The sequence below is a fragment of the Gymnoscopelus microlampas genome, assembly GCF_963454915.1.
Source record: "Gymnoscopelus microlampas genome assembly, chromosome: 6".
NCBI classification, from domain to species: Eukaryota; Metazoa; Chordata; class Actinopteri; order Myctophiformes; family Myctophidae; genus Gymnoscopelus; species Gymnoscopelus microlampas.
The window spans coordinates 57957753-57983701 of NC_139943.1; the positions used below are offsets into that span (position 1 = coordinate 57957753).

The 25949-nt window shown below is 43.4% G+C and overlaps 1 protein-coding gene and 1 long non-coding RNA gene across 2 annotated transcripts; both read left to right on the forward strand.

Annotated features, from left to right (window-relative positions):
- Positions 1-7209: 7209 nt before the first annotated feature.
- On the forward strand, positions 7210-14562 carry LOC311047537 (E3 SUMO-protein ligase ZBED1). Its single transcript, XM_084060284.1, has 2 exons — positions 7210-8778; positions 13483-14562. Exons 1-2 carry the CDS (start codon positions 7282-7284, stop codon positions 13951-13953), a joined length of 1968 nt encoding a protein of 655 aa, XP_083916410.1. The 5' UTR covers positions 7210-7281; the 3' UTR covers positions 13954-14562.
- Positions 14563-20177: 5615 nt separating this feature from the next.
- Positions 20178-25253, forward strand: LOC311047688. Its single transcript, XR_014601033.1, has 3 exons — positions 20178-21089; positions 21331-21440; positions 25024-25253. It is a non-coding gene; the product is annotated as an uncharacterized lncRNA (long non-coding RNA).
- Positions 25254-25949: the final 696 nt, after the last annotated feature.

Genomic DNA, 25949 nt, shown 5'->3' on the forward strand with positions numbered 1-25949 from the left:
TAAGATTATTAACCACTTAATCCTTATTTACTTAAAGCCCTTTTTCATCTTTTTCATCTTGAAGGAATTCGGCATAAAACATGAGGTTGGCTACATTGTTCCACAGATGATACTTTTAGATTTGAATACACATTTGTGCTAATATCTTGCTTCTAATAGATATTCCAATAACCTCCAATTAAACTCTGGGTAGCCTGAAATGCCCCTACAGTAGTTGGTTCTCAACAGTACATCAGACAACTAGGTGACTGGCAACTCATCATCGACAGCACAGCAACATGGTTCAGTCCAGTTCTGCTGTACAAAACCTTGGGGTTATCCTAGATATTGAACTAAGATCTAAAAATCTGCTCTAGGCTGATGAAAAAAACTCAATGCATTTCTGTTTTCCAGGATTGATTACTGTAATGAATTTTTTAATGGGGTCACCAAAAACAAATTCCTAATTCAGCAGTCAGAATTATAACCCCTACAAGGCCCAAATGCACCTATTCTGCAAGACTTACAGTACATTGGCTTCCAGTACCTTGCTGTGTACAATTCAATAACATTCAAAGCTCTCAATAACCTGGCCTCAACTTCTTGTACTTCACCCAACTGGTCGTACTCTCAGATCTTTTACTGCAGTCCTACACACCCTCCACGCATCCAATGCTGTTTTGTTGTAGAAAACAAGAACATTACCCCCATATCACCCCCCCCCCCTACCCAGACACACTATTTTTTGTCCTTCTTCTTGATGTCCTGGATTTTTTCAGAAATGAATTTCCCCATGGCCCTCTTCCTCTTTGCTAGGTCTTCCTCACTGATGTTCTGCCTCTTTAGCCACCAGTGGAAACAGTCTGAAAAGAAAACAAACAAGAACCCCCACCAACAAAACAATAGTTAGCCTAAGGATTGCATATGGGGTGAGTTGTATGAATTGTGATGTGTTGAGAATAACTTAAAGTAACTCAAACTTCACCCATTTTCAACCTTATCTTCATGGTCCTCGCTAATGTTCATTATACAATGGCACCATTTCTGTCTACTCATTCTGCCACTCATTGGTGGAATGTGGACAGTTCAGAAACCAGACTACCACTGACATCACCAATGGAGCTAATAGAAACAACAGTATGTCTCTAACTGGAAAGTTTGCATACTGAAGTAGAAGCCATTGTTCTTGCATTAATAATTAACAATTAAAAAAGTTTGAAATTTTGTTCAAAATGACCAAGCCTGCCTAACGATGATGTCAAAGGTAGGCAGGTTTCTAAACTGTCCACGGCCCATTAATGAAACACAGAGTGAGTAGACATAAATGTAAATGGTGCCATCTTAAAATGTGTATTAGTGAGGAAGTGGAACTTTAACCACCTGTTCCAGTTATGAAAAAATGCATTTGAATGGATAACGTGGGTGGGCAGGCAATAAGCCAGATAATGGACAACAACAATTGGAAAAAAACACTATCCCTGTCGTATATGCATGTAGGGTTTGCCAATGTAGTATATTAGAATAAGCATATAGTATAGAAAATACTTGAGATGAACACACATAGGAACTCACTGATTTGAGCCACACAAAGAACATACCTACCTCTCCTCCCCCGCAGGACGTCACACACAGAAAATCACTGATCACTTGTTAATGAGGAACAGGCATTTAAACAGCACATGTTCCTTGTACTTACTTACATACATCCATACATAATATCATATATCAATATACACTAATGCACTAGTACTTATATTGTAATGCACTTACATTACAATATAACTAGGCATACTACTACTGAAGGTATAATAGATTACTAGTTTGCCTAGCAAGGCATTCCCGATTAGGCACAGAAACCTTAAACCCTTCCATAAGATAAAGGCCCATTCTCTTAGGAGGTCCAGATGGCCAGTATCCTGGGGTCATCTGACCTTAGTTGACCAATATATTGTTCTAACCTACTCTCACAATAGATTTACACACACACCAAACTACTTAATCTAGCACATACACATTTACACACATAGTCTAACACACACACCTACGTGCACACTGAAGTACATCCATACATGCCTATACACACACACAGGACACACTCAGTTTAGACATCTGGATCAGAACACATACACCTCGTGCACAAACCTATAGAAAACAGCATGCATGTGCATACACACTGGGTATAAATATCCACTCTTGAGTTGAGTTCTCTCTCTTTTCCTGCTGAAAACTGCCATGTCCTGACCTGTGTAACCATGTAAGTAATTCTCTTCTCTCCTTAATAAAATCAACTGAGGAGAAGGAATGCCTGGACTCTTTAATTCTCCTTAAACAAGGGCAAATAGCCCCACAGATTAATACATTTTACCACAAATGGCGAACCAGCTTGGAGTTCATTAATTCATTTGTGGGACAATCTTTTAGTTTGTCCCTCAACATGTTTTCGAAGACAAGAACCTATTTTTTTAATTTTTATAGTTGCCATCTGTGGGGCATTATTTTTGCCTTTGTTGAAGGAGTGTTTTGGATTCATGTTAAATTTATTTTTATTGAAATTTTGGTCAAAAATATATGGCTTACATTTCAGTGATGCCTCTGTGTCAGGCGATTACGCATCAGATTAAGACGTCACGCTTTGTCTCCTAATATTTTTGCCTGACTGATCATGAAGCTAAAAAAAATAATTAAAAAAAAAATAGAAAGAGGAACAGTGAACTTTACTTGGTCACTCTGGTGATACTTTATTTTCGTTGCTTAGTTACTATTGTAATGAGTTGATGGAATGTATTTATCGCTTGTGTGCTCAGTTGTTTTGGGGAACTTTACTTAGTCACTCTGGTGATGGGTTGTTTTCGTTGCTTAGTTGCTCTTGCAATAAGTTGATCGGATGTACTTTGTCACTTGGTAATGTGTAGTTCTTGGAATTGGGTTCTTGTTTTTTAACTTTTTAAGTGGTTTAACAGTGACTGAGATGTGTTTGTTGTCTTAAATGCTTGTGTTTTTGGGGGTTTATTTTTTGATGTTGTGTATAGGTGCATCTTTTTTGTTTTTGTTTCATGCATTTTGCATACATGTAATAGCTAAACATGTGTACAAGTGAGGAGATGAGAATGAAAGTGTCTTGTTTGTCTGTCTGTCTCTGTGGGTATCTAATGTGTCTGCCTGTCTACTGCAGTGGGCGGTGGATGTGTCTGTGTCTGTCTTTGTCTGTGAGTGGCTGTCCACACTGCGTGTGGAGATGTCTGTGTGTTTATGACTGAAGAATATGATGGTGTTTTGATTAGGTTGACCGTCTAGCGTACAGGCGGGGAGTGGTATAAGCAGTAATAATGATAATAATGATAATGATAATAATAATAATAATATTAATGATGATAATGATAATACGTCTTGCTAAGTAGTGTATTCCATAGTTAGACAGTGAGAGTGGTCCTACTCCCTCACTTGTCTGCTGCTCTCCTATTTTCTCCTCTGTTTGGGGGAGAAAGGGGGGTCCACACACGCGTTAGCCTGTCTGGTTGCTAACTCATGTGGCTAGCTCATGTGAGTGAAATGAATGTCCATTTATTGGCTTAACTGAGTGGTGTCACGTATTTTCAAAGCAGCGACTATAAGTGTTTTGCTCATAGCACCTGAACCATGTGCTTGATTACAGCATTTATAGCCTTTATTGACACTTTTACACATTTGTGAAACGAGTGATTTTTGTTGACATTCTGTTGCTTACGTCATTACGTTGCTGCCGTAAACCGTTCTGATGGTTGCTATGGTAACGCTCATGTGACCAATGCATTAGACTCATTTATCTCTATTCTTTTAATTAATTTCTTAAATTATATGTGCTTTGGTTCGCAAACTGAATCACTATTTTTGACTTTAATATACTTATTGTGCTAATACTAGTCATCCTAAATTTTAAACTTGCTGATGGTGACGTTATCAGCTGCTGTTTTAATTTATTAACGGCCAACTCGACACTGCTAGCCTTTGTGCCAGGTCACGTGGTACGCTCCTACTACGAGTGCGTCACTACGTTTATACGTGGGGGTTCCCTCCCCTTTTCATTGAGGGTGTCACAGAGATCCTCCTTTGACGGCGGGCTTTATTGTGTTACATTGTACACTCCGCCTATGTTGTGAAGTGTATTGTTCAATGACTGCTATTGTCTCAGCACAAGTTGTCTCCCTAGCAATTTAACCAAGCTATTACTCTTTCCATACGTGCAAGATCGTTTCCTTTACTTACAGCTTTGGTTTTTCTATTTCCTTTGCTGTGTGCTGTGAGTTGAGTTTGGAATATTCTAAGCTCACTTATTTCTTACAGTTTGCTGTTACATTGTTAGTTTAATTACTTTACGTTGCTTTTAATCCAAATCTTATTTTTCTCTGTGTCTCATATTACTTATTACATTTTAGTATCATTTTGACACGCATGTGTTTTGTTGCATGTTAGTGAACAACTTTACAGCCACTTCCATGTGGTATTTTCTTCTCGTTTCACGTATATAGGTGTATTCGGTGTGGTTACATATTTTATAGGATTATACATAACAATTGTGTTGTTCCTGCACACTTTCCTCTGTGTTTCTGAAACCTGATTCTCATGTTTCAAGGGGGGAGGTGAAGCAGGAGAGAAGTTTTAAAATAAGTAATGCACCGTTTACAATCTAATGATAAACATTATAATTGTGAGCATGTTATAAAAGTGTGCAAACACATATTTTCCATTTCACCACGTTAATAACAATAGGGGAAATCATAATGAAACATGTAGTAATTGTGAATCTCCTTTACATTCTTTAAAAAAAAAAAAGTATAGTCTGTTTGAGACATTTAATTCTGGAGACAACAATCAATCACTGTTGGTTGTCCCTTACCCTTTTGTTTGAGTGAATGAGTGAGAGTTAAGAGTTATTCTGCATTTAATGTGATGTAGAGATTATGGTTTGAATAATTGAAGAATGAACGCTAATGCAATTGTTTATTTTCTTTTGTGTTGAGCGCACATGTGCCATGGGGAGTTCCCAGTGAGGATGACACCAAGCCAAACCTTCTGAGGCCATCCCCCTGATACAAAGATCCAGAAGGCCAAACAGACCACACAGAGGCCTTTCATCTGGATGGACACAAGCAGACCCATTCCATGACCTGAGGGATGCCTGTCCATTGTATCACACAAGATCAGTTTGTCCCTAAAACCATTTGAAACTTAATAGCCTAATAGCAGTAGTTTGAAATTTATTGTTTGAGTGTGTGTTTGTGTTGGCATGGAATCGACTCATTGAAATAGGTAAAGTGTTCTCTTTTTTTGTTTTAAGTGGTGAACATGGCTAGGTGCACTCTACCAAAAATCATTTTGGAGTTTTGAGTGCCTAGAAGAACTATGTTCGCCTGGCCGTCGAAACCTGAAGACATAGGGAGGAGTTAGTGACAGTATAAGATTTGGGGTAGGCAGAAAGCCATGGGGTTCAATGAAGAGGTTACATGCCTGGGTGTATGAAGTTGTTTGACAGTGTATGATTACAACATGTATGAGTGAGAGAGAAGATTGAATGTGTATGCCTGGTGAGTGAATGTATAATAGAGCTACTGATACAAATCAACTTCTGAAGATTCACTGTAGTACTGAACGAAAACTATTTTTGGGAGATATGTAAAAGTTACAAGGGGGGACAAAAATTAAGAGAAGATGAGTGACAGGTTTAATAAAATAGTGTATTATTACTGTGAGTGATTCATAAAAATGTAGAGCCACATATGAGCAACGCTTGATCTTCATAAGGAGACAATAATGCATATTATTGTTTGTGAGGGGTTTGCCCATCACCTGCAATAATCTGCATCCACAAATTGTAGTATATTACGCACAAGGAAGTGTGACAATATTCTTGAAAGGAAAGGAAGTAGCAAGGTCCATGAAAATGTTAGGAGAGTGCATACTATAGGAGGACAGTTATCAAATACATAGAGATAAGTGCAGTTGAGTAAGAGGGAAACACATATAGGTTCTTATCTATAGTAATGAAAAATAGTGAGTTGAACATAGTAATTGTATTCTGAGTCTGATGTCTTAAGTGATCACAAAGAGTAGCTTGTTGGACAGAGGGTATTTTGATGTGGACTGTAACAATCACCGGTATTTAAGTGCGACTGTGAGTTTAGGTGAGGACGTGGAGGCGACGGCTGACACGCCCTCCCTGGGACTCACAGCGGATCGTGGGGCAGGAGAGGACGCTCTTGTGCCCACATGGTCTGAGCACAGATCTGCTGGTAGCTAATTAATGCTGCGGGGGACTAGTCCAGTCTAAGTTGGCCCCCACTTCCAAGAGGTGGTGCTTTAGCCAAGGAACCAAGGTTGAGCAGTAGGGTTAAAGCTGACAGAACAATTCTGCCCCACAGCCTAAAATCACACGTCCTACCCTGATTCTAAATGAGCTTGTTGTTTGACATCAGTGAGTTTGTAGTTTTAGTGCCGACTTTTAGAGTAACGTATGGTAATTTGTATTGGAGTAACGTATCACCCCTATATTCCCGTCCTTAACATATGCAGTCTACATAGACTAAACAATATTGCCAAATAAGATGCGTTGTGGACTGACAATTGTTCGTGGTCTGTGTATGAACCTTTAATGGTGAACGTATAGTTTTTCTTTAATGCTTTTCAACATTATTTCAAAGGCTATATAATCAAAAAACACTATTATTATTGGGTTTCTGGCCATGCACAGTGCACCTACAAGGGTCTACTATAACTATCAAATATATAGTTCAATATTATTTGAATACTTGATCGATATTAGTGATGGGAGCCAAGCCAACGAGAGCTCCTTCCCCCACAATGACAGCCGGATGCAAACTCTACTAAGCAAATGTCAGTGATCATTAAGGATCAGCAACTTCATTATGAGCCGTTGTCACATCTGGAGACAATGTAACAGAGGAGAGGGGAGGCCACAGCCCTCCCACAGACAGGGGTGTCATTACTACTTGGAGCTGGACAATTGCAACTACACTCAAAGCAGGAGGAGCACCATTTCCCCCCTCTGTGTCTCTCTCCCCTCAACCTGTGGACATACAGTAGGCCTGTCAAAAAAAATCGATTCGTGAATAAATCGCGATTCTTAATGCCGCGATTTTTTTAATCGTTTCAAATGTTCAGAATCGATTTTTTCGATTTTTTTATTGTGGTGAAATAAGTTGCCGCTTTCATCCAACAGATGGCAGTGCTACGGAAAGTGTAGACAGTGCAGAGGCTATTTGTTGTGGTGGCGCGTTGTGGTGACTTGAGTCAGGTTACGTCATCTGTATGCGCCAAGTGAAAATAGCAAAACACGAAATGGCGGACCAAGAAAATGTGGAATTGGAAAAAGAAATACGACCGGCTCCTGGACATTTTAAATCCAAAGTATGGAAACACTTTGGGTTTTACTTAGTGAAAGGAAGCACCACACAGCTAGACAAGACTAACGCTGTGTGCAAACTCTGTCGTGCACTAGTTAAGTATTGTAGTAATACAAGCAACCTGGGTCAACATCTTTTCCGACACCACCCCGAGGTGCAGTCAGTAACCTCCCCAGAACACAGGCAGCTAGCAGGTCAACAGAGCATCGAAGAAACACTGCAAAAAATGCCCAAAGGTTCGGAAAAGGCTAAACGTATCACCAGATCAATTGGACAGTTTATAGCCAAAGACCTTCGCCCATATTCGGTGGTGGAGAATGAAGGTTTTAGAAACATGCTTTACAACTTGGAGCCGCGCTACAACATTCCATGTAGGACCCATTTCACCGATAAAGCCGTGCCTTTACTCTACAGCGAGGTTGTGGCCAAGGTAAAACTATCGCTGCAAGGAGCAGTACGAGTCGCTCTCACCTGTGACGGATGGACCTCTCGGGCCACAGAGGGTTATGTTACGGTAACGTCCCATCATATCACAGAGGACTGGTCTCTGTGCTCTCACGTCCTCCAAACCCGTGCCATGCACGAGAGCCACACTGGTCAAAATCTTTCAGATTTGCTCAAGGATGTGACGACCGAATGGGGAATCAACGCGAAAGACACGGCGTTAGTCACAGATAACGCGGCCAACATGGCTCTTGCTGCAGAATTAGCCGGTTTTCTTCACATCAGATGCTACGCGCATAGCCTAAACCTGGCCGCGCAGCGCGCACTGAAGTTACCAGATGTCTCAAGACTACTCGCACGGATACGTCGGGTGTCTAGTTTTTTCCACAGAAGTACCAGAGCGAACGACATTTTCCCAGAAAAACAACGTAGACTGGAACTCCCTAAGCACAAACTGGAAACGGACGTGGCGACGCGTTGGAACAGCGCCTATTCAATGGTGGAGCGTTTCTTGGAGCAAAAGGAAGCAGTGAGCGCTACACTGCTTAGCAACGAAATCAGACAGACAGAGAAAGACATCAACACTATGTGTGGGTCAGACTTAAGCAATGCTGAGCTGTTCGTCCAGGCCATGAAGCCAGTTGCTGTGGCTACCAACGCCATGTCGGATGAAAACAATCCAACTCTGTCCGTCATAGCCCCATTGCACGCACAGCTTATGCAGAACACCCAGGAAAACATTGGGGATCCTCCCTTTGTCAAACACCTCAAAGCAGCCATTCACCAAGACCTAGCAAAGAGGTACACATCTGAGCTGGAGAAGACCACACTCAACCTAGCATCAGCACTAGACCCAAGATTTAAAGTGTTGTCATACCTGTCAGAAAATGAGAAGCAAGAAACCTTTGCAAGAATGATCACTGAAGCTGCAGCCATAATGGAGAAGGAGAAGCTTCAGGTAACTAATCATTTATAAATATATAAGCATTAGAGAAATGTTTATTTAGTCCATTGTGTGTGTGTGTGTGTGTGTGTGTGTGTGTGTGTGTGTGTGTGTGTGTGTGTGTGTGTGTGTGTGTGTGTGTGTGTGTGTGTGTGTGTGTGTGAGCAAGTAGAATGGTGTTACTGTAGTCCTTGGGCCAGACGAGATATCGCTACCAAAAAGTTGGCAAAACCTTACCTGTACTAAATTGTTTTTTGGGCCAATATAAGTAAATAAAAATCTGATAGACTTTCCATAGGAGCAGCTTTTTATATTTTTTGACATGTTGTTATTTTTCTCTATAGGCGGATTTTCATTCATAGCCAACAACATATTAAAAGTTATATAACACACTTTTTGGACATCACACTGCTCCTTTTTTTTTATAAATTAAACAAACCTGTGTCCAATTAAAGTAGTTGATGAAGTGGGTGTGGCCTATTTGGTGGTGGAGCAGTTTTTTCAGGAATCAAAGCTGAAGTAGTAGAGGCCCTAGGAGGGGTCCACGCGCGACTGCTTATTTTTTTTTCTAGTTTTGATTTTTGGCATCCATAGGACCTCTAATATTGGGATTTTGATGATCCCAAGAAAAAAAGTGGTCCCAAGTGTGTTTTTTTTCAATGTTTTATTAACCCTATGAGACCTGCGGGATGGCTGGCTGGAACGCCGGCGAGACTGTCTTTCGGAGACTGTGGAACACTCAAATTTAGACGTAGCCCAAAGATAGAGATACCATTTGATTCCAGACAACCTCAGGTTTCCAATGGGACCAACCTTGTCATGCTACCTTGTCGGGAAGGGGGCTAAATACCTAATGATTCAAAGTTAAGACAACATTTTGGCGAGGGAAAAACGACCATCACCATTTTCCAAATGGTCCCTTGAGCTGTCACCTCAATATATGTGAATGAAAATGGGTTACATGGATACCTACAAGCCTCTCCTGTACAGACATGCCAAATGTATGCCTATCTCATGCAGTTCTGGGCAAGAACCATGCAGTGTTTTGCATGCAGTACAAATATGTAATTTCTGCCTATTGTAAAAAGGAGACCACTTCTAGGAGAGGAGACTGCATCTATAGCTGTATGAGACCACTGTACTGTATCTAGAAACCACTGTACTGTATCTAGACCACCCCACTGTATCTATTGCTATATGAGACCACTTTAATGTATCTAGAGACCACTGTATTGTGTATATATACCACCGCACCGTATCTATTGCTATATGAGACCTCTTTACTGTATCTAGAGACCACTGTATTGTATATATACCACTGTACTGCATCTATTGCTACATGAGACCACTGTACTGCATATATGAGACCACTGTATTGCATCTATAAACCACTGTGCTGCATCCAATCCCACTGTACTGAATCTATAAACTACTGTACTGCATGTATAGACCATTGTACTGCATTTATAGACCACATACATTGACCACTGTACTGTATCTATAGACCACTATACTGCATCTCAACTCAACACAGCTTTAAACATGTATATATAAAGCACATTTAACATGACTATGTCGCCACAAAGGCTCGGTAGATGCAGTACAGTGATCTACAGATGCACTAGAGTGATCTACAGATGCAGTAGAGTGGTCTAAAGATGCACTACAGTGGTCTACAGATGCAGTAGAGTGGTCTACAGATGCAGTAGAGGGGTCTACAGATGCACTAGAGTGGTCTACAGATGCACTAGAGTGGTCTACAGATGCAGTAGAGGGGTCTACAGATGCACTACAGTGGTCTACAGATGCAGTACAGTGGTCTACAGATGCAGTAGAGGGGTCTACAGATGCAGTAGAGTGGTCTACAGATGCACTACAGTGGTCTACAGATGCAGTAGAGTGGTCTACAGATGCAGTAGAGGGGTCTACAGATGCAGTAGAGTGGTCTACAGATGCAGTAGAGTGGTCTACAGATGCACTACAGGGGTCTGCAGATGCAGTAGAGTGGTCTACAGATGCACTACAGTGGTCTACAGATGCACTAGAGTGGTCTACAGATGCAGTAGAGTGGTCTACAGATGCACTACAGTGGTCTACAGATGCAGTAGAGTGGTCTACAGATGCACTACAGTGGTCTACAGATGCACTAGAGTGGTCTACAGATGCACTACAGTGGTCTACAGATGCACTAGAGTGGTCTACAGACCACTTCCAATATATTCAGTACAGTACAGTGGTTTCTAGATACAGTACAGTGGTCTCATACAGCTATAGATGCAGTCTCCTCTCCTAGAAGTGGTCTCCTTTTTACAATAGGCAGAAATTACATATTTGTACTGAATGCAAAACACTGCATGGTTCTTGCCCAGAACTGCATGACCATCTTGGATGGCATCTTGAAAATTATGCCTTTCTGCTAAGTATATTTTCCTGGATATTTGGGATGTTCTCAAGCATGCCTAAAGGTACCAGAATCTATTGAAAACCCTTTTCTATCAATGTTTAGGGAGGTTTAGTGGTACTCTTTCTTATATGCCTATTGACCGGTCTATTTCTCATAAAAAGTGCTTGTTTAAGATAAGGCTGAAAATTACCACCCCAGAATGAAATACTATGGGTAAATTATACATTTCCTGAATCCTTAGGGTCATGTCAGTATTCCAGTTGTTGTGTTTTGTGTCTCTGATGTTTCTTGATGCCACAGAACTAAAAGAAAATATATAGATACAGATGCAGTAGAGGGGTCTACAGATGCAGTAGAGGGGTCTACAGATGCAGTAGAGTGGTCTACAGATGCAGTAGAGTGGTCTACAGATGCACTAGAGTGGTCTACAGATGCACTAGAGTGGTCTACAGATGCAGTATCAGTGTCCAGAGATGTCTACAGATCAAGACAGTAGTCTACAGACATACTAGAGGGGTCTACAGACACACTAGAGGGGTCTACAGATCACGACAGGGGTCTACAGATGCACTACATGGTCTACACAGATGCACTACAGTGGTCTATCGATACAGTACAGCAGTCTATAGATACAGTAGCTAGTCTATAGATGCAGTACAGTGGTCTTTAGATGCAGTACAATGGTCTATATATGCAGTGCAGTGGTTTATAGATTCAGTACAGTGGGATATAGATGCAGCACAGTGGTCTAGATGCAATACAGTGGTCTCATATAGCTATAGATGCAGTACAGTGGTCTCATATAGCTATAGATGCAGTACAGTGGTATATATACACAATACAGTGGTCTCTAGATACAGTAAAGTGGTCTCAGATAGCAATAGATACAGTGTGGTGGTCTGCACTAGAGTGATCTACAGATGCAGTAGAGGGGTCTACAGATGCACTACAGTGGTCTACAGATGCAGTAGAGTGGTCTACAGATGCACTACAGTGGTCTACAGATGCAGTAGAGTGGTCTACAGATGCACTACAGTGGTCTACAGATGCAGTAGAGTGGTCTACAGATGCAGTAGAGTGGTCTACAGATGCACTACAGGGGTCTGCAGATGCAGTAGAGTGGTCTACAGATGCACTACAGTGGTCTACAGATGCACTAGAGTGGTCTACAGATGCAGTAGAGTGGTCTACAGATGCACTACAGTGGTCTACAGATGCAGTAGAGTGGTCTACAGATGCACTACAGTGGTCTACAGATGCACTAGAGTGGTCTACAGATGCACTACAGTGGTCTACAGATGCACTAGAGTGGTCTACAGACCACTTCCAATATATTCAGTACAGTACAGTGGTTTCTAGATACAGTACAGTGGTCTCATACAGCTATAGATGCAGTCTCCTCTCCTAGAAGTGGTCTCCTTTTTACAATAGGCAGAAATTACATATTTGTACTGAATGCAAAACACTGCATGGTTCTTGCCCAGAACTGCATGACCATCTTGGATGGCATCTTGAAAATTATGCCTTTCTGCTAAGTATATTTTCCTGGATATTTGGGATGTTCTCAAGCATGCCTAAAGGTACCAGAATCTATTGAAAACCCTTTTCTATCAATGTTTAGGGAGGTTTAGTGGTACTCTTTCTTATATGCCTATTGACCGGTCTATTTCTCATAAAAAGTGCTTGTTTAAGATAAGGCTGAAAATTACCACCCCAGAATGAAATACTATGGGTAAATTATACATTTCCTGAATCCTTAGGGTCATGTCAGTATTCCAGTTGTTGTGTTTTGTGTCTCTGATGTTTCTTGATGCCACAGAACTAAAAGAAAATATATGGTTTAGGCGGAAATTGTGAGAAAAAAAAGGTTATTAAAGGTTTGAAGAGCTCCAGTGACCACTGTACTTATCATACATAGTCACCAAAGGGCTCGAATGAAAGCTCAAAGTGTCCCCTTAAAAATGATACCAAACATAAAATATAAAACATTGTAATATGCCCTGAACGTGAGCCAATACCAAGATATGCACATGTGTCTAAAATGCCATTTTTCAATGGGGGGTGGTAACTTTAGCAGCTGATAACCCCAATTTAGCTGGGCCTCAGGAAGGTCTATCATACAAAAATAATATCTAGGGATGTATAGGAATAAAAAACCCAACTAGAATTTGCCATCCCAGGTGGTAGCGATATGTGAGATTTTGGGGTTTGGCCCAAGGACTATGTTAAAGTAATACAATACATTAAATATAAAATAAAAGTGCTAAGTTAATTGTAGTACCACTTTGTTTTATTTGTTGCACCATGGCCTGTAGGAAAATGTGGTGGTGAGAACAGAGCCAGACTCTGACGAGGAGGAGCCCAGTGCTGCTGACGGTGATAGTGAGGAGAATGAAGACCCCCAGGGCCCCCCACCTGCTAAAAAAAGAGCATCTTCTGCACTGGCTGAACTGTTTGGGAACACCTATGGGCCAGGTCCAGAACCATCTGCACCAGAGAAGTTACCCTTTGACACTGCAGCGGAGGAGGTGAATAAATACAAAGCGGATGCTCCTGTGGCTATGTCTGAAAAGCCACTGGACTGGTGGAAAGAACACCACCGTGAGTACCCTCTCCTGGCCGCACTAACCAAGCGGTACTTGTGTGTACCAGGGTCAAGTGTCCCTTCAGAGCGTGTTTTCTCCACAGCCGGGGACATTGTCACGGCTCAGAGGAGCTGCCTCACCAGTGAGCATGTTGACCAGCTCTTGTTTTTGCACAAGAACCTCGACATTCCCCAGCACTAGTTTGATGATGATGATGAGCACTTTGATTACTAGCTAAATGTAGCAGTCCTGATTCATTTTTGTTTGTTTTTTCTTACCAAATGGAAGTCCATAGTTTTGAAGTTGAGCTCATTTAATGTGAATGATATTAATGTATATCAAGGTCAATTTTATTTGTTATTGCACTTTACTTTAGCCTTTACATTTATTTTATATTTTATTTACTTTTCTCAACATTTATTTCTCAATCTGTTTAATTTCAGTGACTCCCAGTTTAATATGCATTAGGCCACATGGATACAATTAAATACATCAGTAATTGCCTAGTCATTTGTACACTCTAAGTTGAAGGCCTGTTGGTCCATTTAGTTTCATTTGCACACTCTTTTAAGTTGCAGACCTGTAGTAGTGTAGGTCCATTTGTTAAAGGCTAAAATACTAATAGCTCATCTGCAGCACATCTTTTTTCATCACTGTGAAGTGTGAATGTGTACTGTTTGTGTTTTTTTTCCCAGCAACTGATGAGATGACTGACTGGCAGCTTTAAGACCAGGATGTAATGTAATAATTAAATAACATGTTTTTTTTATAAGGTTGTACCTTGTACACTCTTAAGATGTATACCTGTAGTGTAGGTCCATTTGTTCTCAAGTTGAAGACCTGTTGTTCTGGTCCATTTGTTCTCATTTGTAAGTTGAAGACCTGTAGGTCCATTTGGTTTCATTTGTACAAGACCTGTTGTTGATGCCTGGTGGTCCCCAGAACTGCATATATTCTGTGTTGTTAAGTAAAGGTCTAGAAGAACATCAGGTTTAGTTAAATGTCATGATGATGATGTTGTTAAAGGAAATATCTCATCTAGACATCTACAGCACATATTTTTTCATCACTGTGAACTAAGTGTGAATGTGTACACTGTTTGTATGCAGATGATACACAATTATATCTATCAATGAAGCCAGATGAAACAGATCAACTGGCTAAACTTCAAGCATGTCTTATAGACATCAAGAGTTGGATGACCCGTAATTACCTACTCCTCAACTCGGACAAAACTGAAGTTATTGTACTCGGCCCTAAGCACCTCAGAGATAAATTAATCGATGAGAATTTTACCCTAGATGGTATTACCTTGACCTCCAGGGCCACTGTAAAGAATCTGGGAGTCACGTTTGACCAAGACATGTCCTTTCAGTCCCACATAAAACAAATTTCAAGAAATGCCTTTTTTCACCTGCGTAATATTGCAAAAGTTAGGCACATTCTGTCCCAAAATGATGCAGAAAAACTTGTCCACGCATTTGTTACTTCTAGGCTGGACTATTGCAACGCCTTACTATCAGGCTGCCCAAGTAAGTCCCTAAATAGCCTGCAGCTTGTCCAGAATGCCGCTGCGCGCATACTGACAGGAACCAGAAGAAGAGATCATATCACTCCTTCATTGGCCTCTTTGCACTGGCTCCCGGTTAAATACAGAATAGAGTTTAAAGTTCTCCTCCTCACATACAAGGCTCTCAATGGACAGGCACCAGTATATCTCAAAGAACTCATCGAGCCCCGTAAACCAGCCAGAACACCACTGCGTCCACAGTATGAAAAAATGCTTACGGTTCCAGTAAACCCCCAAAAAACTAGAACAGGAGGTAGAGCATTTAAGTTTCAAGCACCTCAGCTGTGGAACCTTCTCCCAGTCTCAGTCCGTAAAGCAGACACACTCTGTATATTTAAAACTAGACTAAAAACCTTTCTCTATGATAAAGCCTATAGCCGAAGTGTATAGACTCAGTCCCCCTATAGTCATCCTCTCTCCCCTCGTCCTCTCTCTTCCCGTCCTCCCTTTGGTTGTGTGGGTTTGTGTCCCATTGGTACAATCGTAATTAACCCTGTACGGATTCACGCTCTAGTAAGGCCTGCCACTAATTCTACAACCGGGGACTCGTTCCCCGGAGTTTCTTCTACCACCCACGTCGCAGGTCCATGGACTATTACTATGGACCCCCAGCTGCGGCTCAAGACTGTGACTGCGGACCGGGCCTGGGCCTCTCCATGGAGTCTTTGGACTGTTACTACGGACCCCCAGCTGCGGCTCAAGACTGTGACTGCGGACCGGACCGGGCCTCTCTCCATGGAGCACGACCTGGACACGACCGTGGACTTCTACTACACTACACTATACCGCATATTATATTATCTTAAACATTTTTATATTATTCCATTATATACTGCATACACACTATTGCTGTACTATATTATACTATCATATGCTAGTATCTTACACTATTATATTTGCTATTATTGTTATTGTTACTGCTTGCACTGTATCTCTTTCTGTCTCTCCTCTGTCTCTCCCTTTCTCTCTCTCTTCTTTCCCCCAACACGGTCGAGGCAGAAGGCCCCCGCCCTAGAGCCTAGGGTCTGCCTGACGTTTCTTCCTGTTGAATTAAGAGGGAGTTTTTCGTTGCCACTGTCGCAAAATTGCTTGCTCAGGGTGGGATGTTGGGTCTCTTCTCTACATGTAAAGTGTCTTGAGACAACTTGTTGTGATTTGACACTTTAATAAAATTGAATTGAATTGAATTGAATTTGTGTATTTTTCCCAGCAGCTGATGAGATGACTGACTGGCAGCTTTAAGACCAGGATGTAATGTAACATGTTGTTTTTATAAGGTTGTACCCTTTTCACTGGCACTTTGTCTGAAATAAATGTCAGAAAGACTGACTGACATGATCTGGCTGCATTGGAAGTGTATGACTCAACTTTTCATGGTTTATGTTGTTCAGAATTGTTTTAAAATGTTCTAGTATAATTGAAGCAAAGTGATTTGGGGAAGAAAATCGCAATAAATCGCAGAATCGAATCGAATCGCAATTAATTGCAGAATCGCAATTTAAATCGAATCGGCACCCTAGGATTTAATCGCAATAAATCGCAGAATCGAATCGAATCGCAATTAATTGCAGAATCGCAATTTAAATCGAATCGGCACCCTAGGATTTAATCGCAATAAATCGCAGAATCGAATCGAATCGCAATTAATTGCAGAATCGCAATTTAAATCGAATCGGCACCCCAGGATTTAATCGCAATAAATCGCAGTATCGAATTGAATCGTAATTACTCATAATTAATCGCAGAATCGCAATTTAAATCGAATCGGCACCCTAGGAATCGATTCCGAATCGAATCGTGACCTAAGTGAATCGTGACACCCCTAACATACAGTACATCTTTCCTCTTCCTTTTCTCTTTTACAGCTTTAACTTAACTTTACTCTATCTTTTCTTGTGAGACGGGGTTTTCCGTTCATGAAGACAGATGTCCGTCAGAGACCCTGATGAAGACAGAGATCGTTTGATAGTGCGTTTTAATATAGGCGATTTTTTGTGTTTTGACGCGCATAGTAAATGGCGATTTGTATGTCCTTCTATTTTTATAGATTGTCATTTTAGTTATCTTTTGAAGCCTGTGTAGCCTATTTGTGTTACAGTTTTTGTTTGCAGAGGGGGGTCTGGATGATCCTAACACATTTGTTCTTTTTCTACATGAGGAGTAGCAGGTTTTTATGGTTTGTGTTTTGGTACTAATGTTTAGTTAGTTCTTTGATGCCTTTTAATTTGTGTTACTTTAGTGTTACTTTAGGTTCTATGGTTTTCATGTCCCCACGTTTATGGAGGACCTTTAGGGCCCTCCATTGGGGGGATGTGTAGTATATTAGAATAAGCATATAGTCTAGAAAATACTTGAGATGAACACACATAGGAACTCACTGATTTGAGCCACACAAAGAACATACCTACCTCTCCTCCCCCGCAGGACGTCACACACAGAAAATCACTGATCACTTGTTAATGAGGAACAGGCATTTAAACAGCACATGTTCCTTGTACTTACTTACATACATCCATACATAATATCATATATCAATATACACTAATGCACTAGTACTTATATTGTAATGCACTTACATTACAATATAACTAGGCATACTACTACTGAAGGTTTAATAGATTACTAGTTTGCCTAGCAAGGCATTCCCGATTAGGCACAGAAACCTTAAACCCTTCCATAATGTAGTGGGTTGAGATTCTCTGGTTGCCCCTGGCAACGCAACGCAAAGCAACGCCCCCATAATCACCAGGCTGATTAATAGGCAGCTCTACGCAGCCGCTAGTTAGTTGGCGTTTGTCCGTCTGCCTGGTCGTGGGTTGTGTGCGGGAGCGTCGCGGTTCAGCGTCTCGTTTAAGGTACCGAATGTAACTATATGTGTTAACTGCATAGTGATGTGTGAGCCTAGCAAAACTTAATGCTGTTCTATTCTGCAGGTGCTCACTGCTCCCCCCTTCCCGACCTGTTCTCTCCGTGAGCGAGAGGTGTGCGTGGCGTGCTGTCTGTCTGTTTGTCCAGTCTGTGCTGCTCTAACTGTTTATAGAGGTAAGGCAGTCGCGCTGCGCACATTGGAGCTTGTTTTATGTTATTGATCAGGTTATTAATTATGTCATGTTTGTTTTGTTAGGTGAAGCTCCGTTTGCCGCTGCTGTTTTTGTCCTTATTATTTTGGTTATTTGATTTAGGTTTATTTTTGGTTATTTGATTTGGTTATTTGATTTGGTTATTTGATTTTGTTTACTTTGATTTATTGTGTTTGTGCAAACCAGCTGCTTGATAAAAGATATATATATATAACAGTATAAACTGAGGTATCTTTGGCTCCGGCCGTACCAGTACTAGGGGGCTATAGTTGTAGTCCCGACAGGTGGGTGGTCACTGGTGATAGGCTGTATTGGAGTTTGTGTTAGTTTTAGTGCATGATTTACTGTTTTGGCCGCATGCTGATTTAGTCTTTTAAGATTTCAGTGTTGTGGTGTTTTTAACATGTTTTCTCTTGTCTTTTAGTGCGTGTGCCGTTTTGTGCGCTTTTGGTGGCGGTGAAACCCCTCTCTCCTCACTCCCTCACTCCCTGCCTCCCAGCTGTGTGTAAGGACACCTATGCCCCCGGGTTACTGGTACTCTAGGCTATTGCCCCATTTTTATCCCTTTTGATACTGTTTGATTGAAATGGTGGATTACCTTTTACTTAGTCTTTGTAATTGATAATAAATATAACTTACAGTTCATGAACTTGACCCCTTCCAGTTTGACGTATTGATTGTTGCTTATTTTGCTCTTAATTATAAATAAAACGAATGTACTCTTTTCAACTGGAAACGCACGTCTCTGCTCCTCCTTATTATAACCACCTGTGGGCTAGTATTCAATGTGTATTGTGCATTATAGAATATTCTCTGGGTGAAACTCCCAGAGTGGCGTAGTCTGGTATCCTGTGTCAGGGCCTAAGTGCCCTGGTCACATTTGGCGTATGTCGGCAGGACAATTGTAAAGCAGAGACGTGTCATTCTAGTTTTTCTCTCAGTTGGTTTGCACTTTGTTTTCCTGTTTTTTGTCGATGTATGTATGAGCTTTTTGATTTAAAAATAACCATTGTTAGTTTGTTAAGAAGGACAAAAACAGCAGTTGGCCTTGGATTCCTCGACTAGGAGGCACCTGTGGACATCTGCCTGGTCATCATGAGCGAGGAACAGGATCTGCGGGACCTGGTGATACAGCTCCGGGCTGAAAAGGAGAACCTTGTACAAGAGCTTGCTTCTGTTAACACTATGAACTCAACCTCTGCTCCAACAAACGGGGCCGCCAGCCCTGCTGGTCACTCTAACCCACCTGGTGTGGCCCCTGACCGCCTCCTCTATGCACCTAGAGAAAGGAGGTGCCCCATGTTTCGTGGGACTATGGGTATAGGTATAGTAGAGTGGGTCGAAGAGGTCCGTGCTAGTATGCGGGCCCGGCGTCTAGCCCCAGTAGATCAGGCCTACTTCATCTATGACAACTTGGAAGGGCCTGCCAAAGATGAGATCAAGTATAGGCCTAAACAAGATCGTGAGGACCCTGAGAGAGTCTTAGCTATTTTACAGGAAGTGTATGGGTGTCCTCTGTCTTATGTTGCCCTGCAAAAAGATTTCTTTTCTAGGAAACAGCTTGATGGAGAGTCACTCCAAGAGTACTCCCATGCTTTATTTGAACTCATGGAAAAAATCATGAGAAATGCACCTCAGGCCATACCTAACTCATCTGTCTTATTGAGAGATCAATTTGTTGAGCATGTTAATGATCCAGATCTCCGCAGGGCTCTAAAGCAGTGTGTGCGTATGAAACCAACAGCTACGCTCCTGGATGTGCGAGGTGAGGCGATCAGATGGGAGAGGGAAGGTACACTGCCAGAAGGTAGGCCACGTAGTTTTTCGGTCCCCTCAATTTGTGCCACCCATACATCTCGGGTGTTGGATAAGGCTATTGTGCCACCTCAAAATGAGATGGCTGAGATAAAAGCAATGTTAAGAAAACAACAGGAACAGCTTAGTCAGCTCTCTGAGCGCCTTCTGCAGTTACAAAACCCTCCCAGATGGTCCCAGCCTCAAAATAATGGCCCTGTGATTTGTAGACGCTGCCAGCAGCCAGGCCATTTTGCTCGTGATTGTGACAATGACAGGGTCGCTTCCCAGGCACCACGCACCCAGTATCGTCCGACGCAAAGGTTTGCCTCAACAAACCAGCAGTCGGAAAACTAATGCCCTCTGTTTTGCAAAGCCACAATTCAGAAGGGGGCATCACAGGCTCAAATGAACAAACCATTTCTCAGCTTGTAAGTCCATGTCCACATGTCACTGTAGATATGGGAGGGGTAGAGGTAAAATGTCTGCTTGATACTGGGTCCATGGTTTCCACTATTAGAGAATCCTTTTTCCGTCAGCACTTTAGCAACTCTACTCACAGCTGCCAGTGGTTACAATTGACAGCAGCTAATGGACTTAGCATTCCCTATGTGGGATATGTAGAACTTGATGTTTGTGTACTAGGTACAGTCATTTCCAAGAGGGGAATCCTGGTTGTAAAGGACCCCCCTGGGTCCTCTGAAGTAGATGTCCCGGGTGTACTAGGCATGAATGTAGTCCATGAATGTTATGCTGAACTGTTCGGTAAACATGCTTCCTCCCTTTTCGATACCCCACTGGTGAAAGAGGCTCCAGAAGTATGGAGACAGGCCCTACAGCAGTGCCATGAAGCCAGAGTCCAACCAGCAGCACGTGACAGCGGTGTTGCTAGGGTGAGGGGGAGACGCGCAGTTTACATACCGGGGGGGACAGTTAAGTTAATAGCAACGACTTGTACACAGAAATGCTTCTCCTCTCTTCATGCTTTGTTTGAACCTTTCATTAATCACGATACCCTCCCAGCAGGCTTATTAGTATCTCCTACCATGGTCACAGTGCAGCGTGGTACTGCATACATCCCAGTGGTAAATGTTGGAATTACTGATGCTAAACTTTATCCCCGTTTTGCCCTAGGAATGTTGATCCACGCCCAGATAGTGAGTTTACCCGCAGGCATCAGCGAGGTCCCCCAGGTGCCAGAAGGGTTGCGTACTGTGGCCACCATGAGTTCTCAGGCAGGGCAGGTGAGCAAAATCTCAGATACCATACAGTCCCTTGATTTAACAAACGTCCCAGAGGCAGAGCAGGCTAAGGTCAGGTCCTTGTTAACCAGATATCAGCCTGTCTTTTCAACGGGGGAAGGAGACCTGGGGTGTACTAACCTCATAGAACATGAAATCCCGTTGTTAGACGAAGTGCCTGTGCGACAGCGTTTCAGGAGAGTTCCCCCCTCTGACTATGATTCTGTGAAGGCCCATATTAACCAGCTTTTAGAGGCCCAGGTGATCCGGGAGAGTTGCAGCCCTTATGCGTCCCCCATAGTCCTTGTCAAGAAGAAGGACGGCAGCCTGCGAATGTGTGTAGACTACCGTCAGCTCAACAGTAAGACCCGCAGAGATGCCTTCCCGCTGCCGCGGATAGATGAATCCCTGGATGCCCTGTCTGGTGCACAGTGGTTCTCAACTTTAGATTTGGCGAGCGGCTATAACCAAGTACCGGTTGCCGAGAAAGACAAGGCAAAAACAGCCTTTTGTACTCCGTTCGGCCTGTTTGAATTCAACCGCATGCCCTTCGGCCTCTGTAATGCGCCAGGCACATTTCAGAGGCTGATGGAGCGCATCTTCGGGGCCCAGCACTTTCAGACTCTCCTGTTGTACTTAGATGATGTCATTGTGTTCTCGTCCTCAGTAGATGAACATCTGGAGCGCCTGGAATCAGTGCTGTCCCGTCTGAGCCGTGAACAGTTGAAGGTGAAGCTGGAGAAGTGTTGCTTCTTCCGAACAGAGGTGAACTATCTGGGACATGTGATTTCGAACGAGGGGGTGGCTACAGACCCGGGGAAGATTGCTGCAGTGAAGGAGTGGCCCAGGCCCTCTAGTGTCAAGGAATTATCATCTTATCTGGGATTCTGCGGCTACTATCGCCGATATGTGGATGGCTTTGCCAAGATTGCAGCCCCTCTCAACCGTGTTAAAGCAGAGCTTACAGACCCCCACACAAAGAGACCATCCCGCAGGTTAATTGGAGAACTTTGGGATGACCAATGCGAGAAAAGCTTCCAGGAACTTAAGTGCAGATTAGTTAGTGCCCCTGTGTTGGCCTATGCTAACTTTTCGTTACCGTTTATCCTGGAAGTGGATGCCAGTCTTAGTGGCTTGGGGGCGGTGCTCTCCCAAGAGCAGGAGGGTAAAGTAAGGCCTGTAGCTTATGCCAGTAGATCTCTGAGTCCGTCAGAAAGAAACATGCCTAACTACAGTTCAATGAAACTTGAATTTCTCGCCCTAAAATGGGCCATGACGGAAAAGTTCAGGGAGTATTTGATAGGTCAAAAATGTGTAGTGTGGACGGACAATAATCCCCTCAGTCATCTGAACACTGCAAAGTTAGGCGCAGTAGAACAGCGGTGGGCCTCAGAACTGGCGGTGTTCAATTTCACCATCCGGTACCGCTCAGGCCGTTCTAATGCTAACGCTGATTCTCTCTCCAGACAGCACCAAGTGCCCAGCACTCTCCCAGCTCCGGGAACCGCCCTCCCTGATTCCCTGAGGTGCCGAGACACCGGAAGACCCTTACAGGTGACCCAGATGTCGATGTCCGTCCTCCCCTCTCACTCCTCTGACCATCTGATTTCCCTCCAGCGTGCAGACCCGGTGTTGGAGGCCTTCCTCCAGTTCTGGCGCCGCGGCAGTGTCCCTGACCGGAGCGAACACCAGGCCCTTTCAAAACCAGTACGAGAACTGGTCCGGCAGTGGAATCGGTTGGTGGAGAAAGAAGGGCTCCTATACCGGCGCGTCTGGCGGCCGGACGGTGGAGAAGAAGTCTACCAGCTGCTGTTACCCGTTTCCTTGAGGGAGGAGGTCCTCCACCAATTACACCAGGGCCACGGACACCAGGGAGTGGAGAGAACGACTGACCTGGTGAGGGAACGATGCTTCTGGCCGGGCATGTACCAAGATGTGAAGGACTGGTGCAAACGGTGTGATAGATGTACCCTAGCTAAACCCATACACCCGACTGTGAGAACGCCCATGGGCCACCTGTTGGCCTCCAGACCAAACCAGATTCTGGCCATAGACTTCTCACTGTTGGAACGTTCCCGTGATGGAAGAGAACATGTCCTTGTAATGACTGATGTATTTTCCAAATTCACACAAGCTGTATCTACCCGTGATCAGCGTGCATCCACAGTAGCAGGGGTGCTGGTCCGGGAGTGGTTCTACAGATATGGGGTGCCAGCCCGGATTCATTCGGACCAGGGTCGTAACTTTGAAAGTCTGCTGATCCAACAGCTTTGTAGTTTATATGGCATCCAGAAGACCCACACCACCCCTTACCACCCCCAGGGGAATGGCCAGTGTGAGAGGTTTAATAGGACCCTACATGGACTGTTGCAAACGCTCCCGCCTTCCAAGAAGCTGGATTGGCCTAACTACCTCCCACATGTCACCTTCTCCTATAACACCACCATCCATCAAACCACTGGTGAGTCACCACACCTGTTAATGTTTGGTCAAGAACCCTCACTCCCTGTTGATTTCCTCCTCGGCAGAATCCGGGAACCAACTGGGGGCACAGTTAACGACTGGATGCAGGAACACCAAACACGTCTTCAGACTGCCTTTGATGGTGCCAGGGAACGGATTCAAACAGCGGCTCGTCGTAGGAAGGAGCGGCATGACGAGCATGTGTCCGGTGGCAGTTTGGCAGAAGGTGAAGTAGTCTATCTGCGAGACCATTCTGTGCGAGGAAGAGTGAAGATCCAAGACACCTGGGGTGCCTTGAAATATCGGATCATTAAAGCTCCTTCTGAGGGGGGAGCAGTCTACTCCATCGCCCCCTTGGATAACCCAGCAAAGGTCAAGCATGTCCACCGAACCCAGTTGCGGCCAGCTCCCCAACCCACTTCCCCTCCTGGTGAGTTCGACCCGATGGAGCCAGAGACTGCACTCCCGAGGGAGGAGGGTGAAGACCAGAGTGGTGAGTGGTACATCGCTCCTCAACCAGCCAGAGAAACAGTGACCCCAGTCGGCCTCGTTCCATCTGTTACCTCCCCTCAGCTACCTACACCAGTACCCGGGCCGGTTGCTGTAGCCACCCCTTCTGGAAGCACCGAGATCACTGACCCCATGGAAGGCGCCAGTAATACAGGACTGAGTTCCGTACGCAGAAGTCAACGTGAAACAGCGGGAAGGCATGCTAACCCTCACCATCTCCCCGTGGCGGTGGGACAAAGGGGGACGACGGCTGCAACCTCTCGGGTCCCTGGGTCTGGCAGTATGCACTCTATGTTTAGGCCCTGGAAATAAATGTCTGCAGTTTATCGTTGGGACACCGATAGAAAGTAGGGGGTAGATTGTAGTGGGTTGAGATTCTCTGGTTGCCCCTGGCAACGCAACGCAAAGCAACGCCCCCATAATCACCAGGCTGATTAATAGGCAGCTCTACGCAGCCGCTAGTTAGTTGGCGTTTGTCCGTCTGCCTGGTCGTGGGTTGTGTGCGGGAGCGTCGCGGTTCAGCGTCTCGTTTAAGGTACCGAATGTAACTATATGTGTTAACTGCATAGTGATGTGTGAGCCTAGCAAAACTTAATGCTGTTCTATTCTGCAGGTGCTCACTGCTCCCCCCTTCCCGACCTGTTCTCTCCGTGAGCGAGAGGTGTGCGTGGCGTGCTGTCTGTCTGTTTGTCCAGTCTGTGCTGCTCTAACTGTTTATAGAGGTAAGGCAGTCGCGCTGCGCACATTGGAGCTTGTTTTATGTTATTGATCAGGTTATTAATTATGTCATGTTTGTTTTGTTAGGTGAAGCTCCGTTTGCCGCTGCTGTTTTTGTCCTTATTATTTTGGTTATTTGATTTAGGTTTATTTTTGGTTATTTGATTTGGTTATTTGATTTGGTTATTTGATTTTGTTTACTTTGATTTATTGTGTTTGTGCAAACCAGCTGCTTGATAAAAGATATATATATATAACAGTATAAACTGAGGTATCTTTGGCTCCGGCCGTACCAGTACTAGGGGGCTATAGTTGTAGTCCCGACAGGTGGGTGGTCACTGGTGATAGGCTGTATTGGAGTTTGTGTTAGTTTTAGTGCATGATTTACTGTTTTGGCCGCATGCTGATTTAGTCTTTTAAGATTTCAGTGTTGTGGTGTTTTTAACATGTTTTCTCTTGTCTTTTAGTGCGTGTGCCGTTTTGTGCGCTTTTGGTGGCGGTGAAACCCCTCTCTCCTCACTCCCTCACTCCCTGCCTCCCAGCTGTGTGTAAGGACACCTATGCCCCCGGGTTACTGGTACTCTAGGCTATTGCCCCATTTTTATCCCTTTTGATACTGTTTGATTGAAATGGTGGATTACCTTTTACTTAGTCTTTGTAATTGATAATAAATATAACTTACAGTTCATGAACTTGACCCCTTCCAGTTTGACGTATTGATTGTTGCTTATTTTGCTCTTAATTATAAATAAAACGAATGTACTCTTTTCAACTGGAAACGCACGTCTCTGCTCCTCCTTATTATAACCACCTGTGGGCTAG

Excerpts from the sequence above, each read along its gene's own strand:
- LOC311047537 (XM_084060284.1), top strand. The coding sequence starts at position 7,282 with ATGCGCCAAGTGAAAATAGCAAAACACGAAATGGCGGACCAAGAAAAT. Across the intron at positions 8,779-13,482 it reads TGGAGAAGGAGAAGCTTCAG|GAAAATGTGGTGGTGAGAAC; the intron begins GTAACTAATCAT and ends CATGGCCTGTAG.